Source organism: Leptonychotes weddellii, chromosome 4 (genome assembly GCF_054177405.1).
Source record: "Leptonychotes weddellii isolate Sample4059 chromosome 4, ASM5417740v2, whole genome shotgun sequence".
Lineage (NCBI taxonomy): Eukaryota > Metazoa > Chordata > Mammalia > Carnivora > Phocidae > Leptonychotes > Leptonychotes weddellii.
Window position 1 is genome coordinate 64493164 of NC_138372.1, and position 6000 is coordinate 64499163.

General features: G+C 33.2%; 1 protein-coding gene across 7 annotated transcripts in view; it reads left to right on the top strand.

The window, feature by feature from the left end:
• Window positions 1–6000, top strand: part of PRKACB (protein kinase cAMP-activated catalytic subunit beta) — a 120727-nt gene that overhangs the window by 96823 nt on the left and 17904 nt on the right. For all 7 annotated transcript variants that reach the window (XM_006736935.3, XM_081818671.1, XM_006736932.3 and 4 more), the window contains 3 exons: window positions 533–659; window positions 1575–1670; window positions 4688–4810. In XM_006736935.3, the coding sequence (XP_006736998.1) occupies window positions 533–659; window positions 1575–1670; window positions 4688–4810 (346 nt within the window). The remainder of the gene's footprint in view (window positions 1–532; window positions 660–1574; window positions 1671–4687; window positions 4811–6000) is intronic.

The following is a 6000-nucleotide window of genomic DNA, read 5'->3' on the forward strand; positions in this document are numbered from 1 at the left end:
CAATATTTTATGATTAATTTTTTAATGAGACTATATCATTTTTGTAATAGGAATAGTCTGGGTGAAATGACATTAGTCTTCAGATTAATGCAGTTAAACAACTTCTGTGTAGTGAAATTCTTTAAGCACTTAAATTTGTGAGAAAGGCAGACAGAGCGTATCAGAAGTAACAGTGGCCTGATAGACAATGTAATTGACACATTTGCTCTTCAGTCATTCTCAAGGTCAGACATAATTATAAAGACATCAGTATCTTCTAATATGGCAAATAATAATTTAAAATAAGATGACTATTTTAGAGTTATGTTTTTCTTCAGTATGTGCTGCTTCCTAAGTATACTAAAAAGTATTATTTGAAGATAATTCAGAGGTTTAGTAGATACTCGAAAACTAAGAAGATTCTTTATATATGTTCAAAAGAAAATTTTTTGCTTCCAAAATATCTCTACCCCATATTAAGTTTTTTACATAATCTATTAATTACCATGTGTTAACCCATTTTATAGAAAAATCCATGTTTTTTTCTTTGTAGTGAACCCCATGCACGGTTCTATGCAGCTCAGATAGTGCTAACATTCGAGTACCTCCATTCACTAGACCTCATCTACAGAGATCTAAAACCTGAAAATCTCTTAATTGACCATCAAGGGTATATCCAGGTATGACTTGAACACATTTATATAATGTATTTGAGAAAATACTAGGTAAAGTTGTATGTCTTTAACCTCAACTATCAATATTGGATTTTTTTTCTTTGAGCGAGACAATTACTTCTTCCTAATAGCTTAAATTGAGCTCATAGTTCTGCCACTATTACAGAGACCTAAAATCCCATCAAGAATAGAACCTGTTTATACCTCCCATGGTCTATAGTTGTGGACGGAACACAGGATCCTACATATAGAAATATATAGAATAGCTAAATTTGTGAGCTCTCATTTGGTGCCAGGCATTATTCCAAGTGTTTTACATGTATCATCTTTTTTAGCCCTGATAACCTTATAACGTGTAAGTCCTGCTGTTATCCTCATTTTAAGGCTGACGACATTAAGGCAAGCAGGTCACACAGGCAGTAGAGTCAGAATTTGAACCCAGTGTGTCTCTAGAGCCTGTTACCCCTTAACACCACAGTGCAGCTGCCAAAGCGCCCTGGCTACCAGTACTCAACGAGTGGAGGTGTTTTCTTTCTGCTGTTTTTATCAGTAGAGTGAGAGCATTCCTATTTACAGTTATCAGTAGGTTCTCCTGTTGATACTTTTGCACTTCTGATGACATAATTCATGGCAGAGCATATGCTAGACTCAAGGACTACTTTTGGCACTGCTTCATTTTTGTTAAAACTATTTACTGTTACCTTTTTTGATGTTTATTTCTTTGAGTCAGGGAAAGTTCTCCAGAGTGAACCTTCATTCACTAATAGTGGCCGGCATGGATTAATCTCAATTATATTGACTTAATTTTTTTCACGGTTTTAATTTAACCCTGATTTTTAACTTTCAATTTAGGTATGATAAATATGTTTATTGTGAACTAATGAATGTTCACAAGTTTGTTTATTTGTTTGTTTTTTATAGGTTACAGACTTTGGGTTTGCCAAAAGAGTTAAAGGCAGAACTTGGACATTATGTGGTACTCCAGAATATTTGGCTCCAGAGATAATCCTCAGCAAGGTATATTTATAATGCCATTATGTAAGAAGTAAAAATATAAGGCATGCATCACTGTGGACTTTTACAAAAATAGTTTACTGATCTAATATTACACTTTTACCTAATCTAAATTACGAATTTATGTCTGTTTGATTACTAAAATAATAAATACTTACAGTCTACCACTAATCCAGTAACCTCTCAATTTTAACTCTGGATCTAAGAGAAATAGTATGGTAGAACATAGGAAATATAGTCAATAATATTGTGATACCTTTGTATTGTGGCACATGATAACTAGATTTATCGTGGTGACCATTTCATAATACATATAAAATGTTGAATCAGGGGCGCCTGGGTGGCTCAGTCGTTAAGCATCTGCCTTCGTCTCAGGTCATGATCTCAGGTTCCGGGATCGAGCCCCGCATCGGGCTCCCTGTTTGGCGGGGAGCCTGCTTCTCCCTCTCCCACTCCCCCCTGCTTGTATTCCCTCTCTCGCTGTGTCTCTCTCTGTCAAATAAATAAATAAAATCTTTAAGAAAAATAAATAAATAAAATAAAATGTTGAATCACTCTATTGTCCACCTGCAAGTAATATTGTATGTCAACTATACCTCAAAAAAATAATGTGAATAAATCTAACCTCCAGATCCACATTTTTTTCTTCCAGTTTTACTGAGAATAACTGCCATATATCACTGTATAAGTTTAAGGCATACAATACCGCATGATGGTTTGATTTACATAGATTGTGGAATAGATTACCACCATATGTTTAATTAACATACATCATCTCATATAGATGTAGTAAAAAGAAAAGGAGAAAGTCCATGTTTTGAAAGCAAAATCATAGCCTTTTCATAATTATTCCCAGTAACAGGAAGGCGGGAAACCTTTGTGTGTGTTATCCCACAAGGCAAATGTAAAAATGATATGTACTAGTTCTCAATTCTTCTGTTCCAACTTTACCAATTAAATGAAAGAAATGTATGCAAATTTCTTTTTAGTTTAAAACAGGATTATAGCAATTGAGTATAGTCTTTTTGAAGATAGTTCTACTTTTCAAAGCAGTGAAAATGTGGTGAGAGAAATTTGTATCATATCTAAAAGGATGGTTTCAGTTGTTTTCCTTCCCACTGCCATCCCTATGTGGGGAAAGCTAGAAAGGAGAAATTAACAATGACTGAACACAAATAGTGACAAGGAAAGAAAAATGGATAGCACACATGCCTTGATATTTACAAACTGGAAAACCACCCCTTGAATAATTGAAATTTGGCTAACCTATAGAAATATAAGAATAAAATAAATGACCTCATTCAACTTTCCTCTCGTTATCTATAATTTAAATCATCTATAACTTTTCAGTCTTTTGTAATCTAAATATCATTGCTGTTAACACATTTTTTTCTGTGAGAACACTTAACAATGTGATGACAGAATAAGCACCAAAACTTTAAAAAATGTGTATATATTGTAAAAGTAATAGATGTTCATTGCACAAAATTTGGAAAAGGCAGAGAAATAAAAAGAAACAACCAAAAAACCTATCATCTCACCATCCAGAGACAGCCTTTTTAAAAAAAAAAATATTTCAATATATTTTTCCGTGCATGTTATCATAGTTGAGATATAGTGAATGTATAGTTTGTACTCAGCTTTTTACACTTGAATGATAACAAGCATGCAAACATCATTCTAATGGCTTGTTTGCAAATATATCAAAAAGTATTTTGCCATTCTTCTATTGCCAAATGTTCAGGACATTCCTTTTTCTTTTTCTTTTTTTGCTATTATAAATAACTGTAATAAACATAAACATTTTGTACGTAAAGCTTTTTCTGCATTTCAAATTATTTTTCCAGGGCAGATTCCCAGAAGTAGAATTACTGGGACGAAGGGTATGAACATTTTTAAGTCTCTCCATAAATATTGCCAGAGTGCTTTTCAAAAAGATTGTAACATTTTACACTCTTTCTAGCAGTGTGAGAGTGACTGTTTAGTCACACTGTCTAGCATTAGATATTCTTATTTTTAAAATCATTACTAATAGGCAGTAAGTGATATTTTATAATTTTAAGTCTCATCTTTGGTTATTAGATTTTTTTAATGCTTTATAGACATTTGGTGGGTTTTAGGTGTGTGTGTATCTGAATTATTAGTTCATGTCTTTTGCCCATTTATCTGTTGTAATTTAGTTTTTCTTACTGATTTAATTCTCTATACCTAGGGTATTAAAATCTGGTATAGTTTTTATAAACATTAACACAACAATCTCAAAAATAGAAATCAAAGTTTAATAAAAGGTTCTGGCTCAACATCACATGCCTTCATTATAGTAAAAATACTGTAATGAATGACATTAATCGTGAGTTGAATTAAAAGAATTAAAGCAAAGTTGATGCCCATTTCTATTAGTGAAACAAAGTGCTATTCTTTTTATGCTAGTCTCCCTTTAAAAACACATAAAGAAAAAAAATCTCTATATTATAGTATATTTTACCTAATAATTTGAAAATTAAATAGTTTGTAAAGCTAAAATTTAAAAAAAAAATTTGGAGTATGGGGAGTGGTGAGGGTAATTTGAGGGCAGAACAAAAGATGTGGCAAGAACTCAATTCTTCTCTCCATGATTGAGTTGGGTTTTTTTCCCCATAATCTTTTGTGCCAACTGACATTGATCATAATTGATAACAAACTTTATATAAACATGTTAATATTTTATTTTTATTTTCTTATAAATACTGCTAGTTCTTAATTTTGGCAAGTTTAGTATGAGAGAAAAAAACAATTAAAAATAACCTTAGGATTGTACATTTGGGTTGTAGTGTACTTTCATGTACGTCATTTCCTTTTATTTGATAAAATGTGACCTGATATATTTTGTTCATTTTTTATTCTATCCTGAATATCTAGCTGCTCAGCAACTGCTCTTTAACAAATTTCATATGCTTGTAGATCATTTTGAAATCATCTGTGACTTCATTCTCTTCTGAGTAGATTAAGTAATAAATGATAGTTTCTGCTGTTTATCTTAGGGCTACAATAAGGCAGTGGATTGGTGGGCATTAGGCGTGTTAATCTATGAAATGGCAGCGGGCTACCCCCCATTCTTTGCAGACCAACCAATTCAGATTTATGAAAAGATTGTTTCTGGAAAGGTAAGTAATACATTTTATTATTCCTCTGTCATTCATAATTTCTATAATGAGTAAGCTTTGTAGATTGACACCATTTAATGTCATGAGAATATTACCCTAAATTGGGAAAAATACAAAAATATCCATAGTTGCTACCTTTGTATCTAGTGTTCATTTAAGATAACAAAATAAATATTAAATCATTGAAGTTTCTTATTTCTTTGTATCTCAGCCAGATTCACACTCGTGTGAAAGCTGACCTTCTGATCCGTGAACTTAAAATTTATAATATCACCTATTCAGAAGGTTCCCTGAATGTTCCTAATGTAGTAATTTATCTTTTTTACCGAGATCCAAATTTAAATCATGGATGCTGCATAGCTGGACTATAAGAACAAGACACCAATAGAATGAGTCCTATCCAGCCACCTAGAATCCACATATCAACACAGTATTGTTCCATATCTCACAGTGCAGATGTAGTCTACAGGGATCACAAGATTTTCAGTTATCCTTTACTTCATTTTATGGGGAAAGTTTTATTTTATGGCAGTATTCACAAATTAGGGGACTAACTAAAGAACTTATACTTCGGCAATGTCAAAAATAAAAAATAAATACTTCTTACAGGTAACTAAGCAAGCTGTTGAAAGATTTACACTAAGGTAATACAGAAAGGCAGAATAGAATAGTTAAGTAATTAAGTATCACTGCTGTCAGGGAAATCCAAATCAAAACCTCAATGAGATACCACCTCACACCAGTCAGAATGGCTAAAATTAACAGGTCAGGAAACGGCAGATGTTGGCAGGGATGCAGAGAAAGGGGAGCCCTCCTACACTGTTGGTGGGAATGCAAGCTGGTGCGGCCACTCTGGAAAACAGTATGGAGGTTCCTCAAAAAGTTGAAAATAGAGCTGCCCTACGACCCAGCAATTGCACTACTGGGTATTTACCCCAAAGATACAAATGTAGTGATCCGAAGGGATACGTGCACCCCGATGTTTATAGCAGCAATGTCCACAATAGCAAAACTATGGAAAGAGCCAAGATGCCCATCGACAGATGAATGGATAAAAAAGATGTGGTATATATACACAATGGAATATTATGCAGCCATCAAAAGGAATGAACTCTTGCCATTTGCAACGACGTGAATGGAACTGGAAGGTATTATGCTGAGCGAAATAAGTCAATCAGAGAAAGACATGT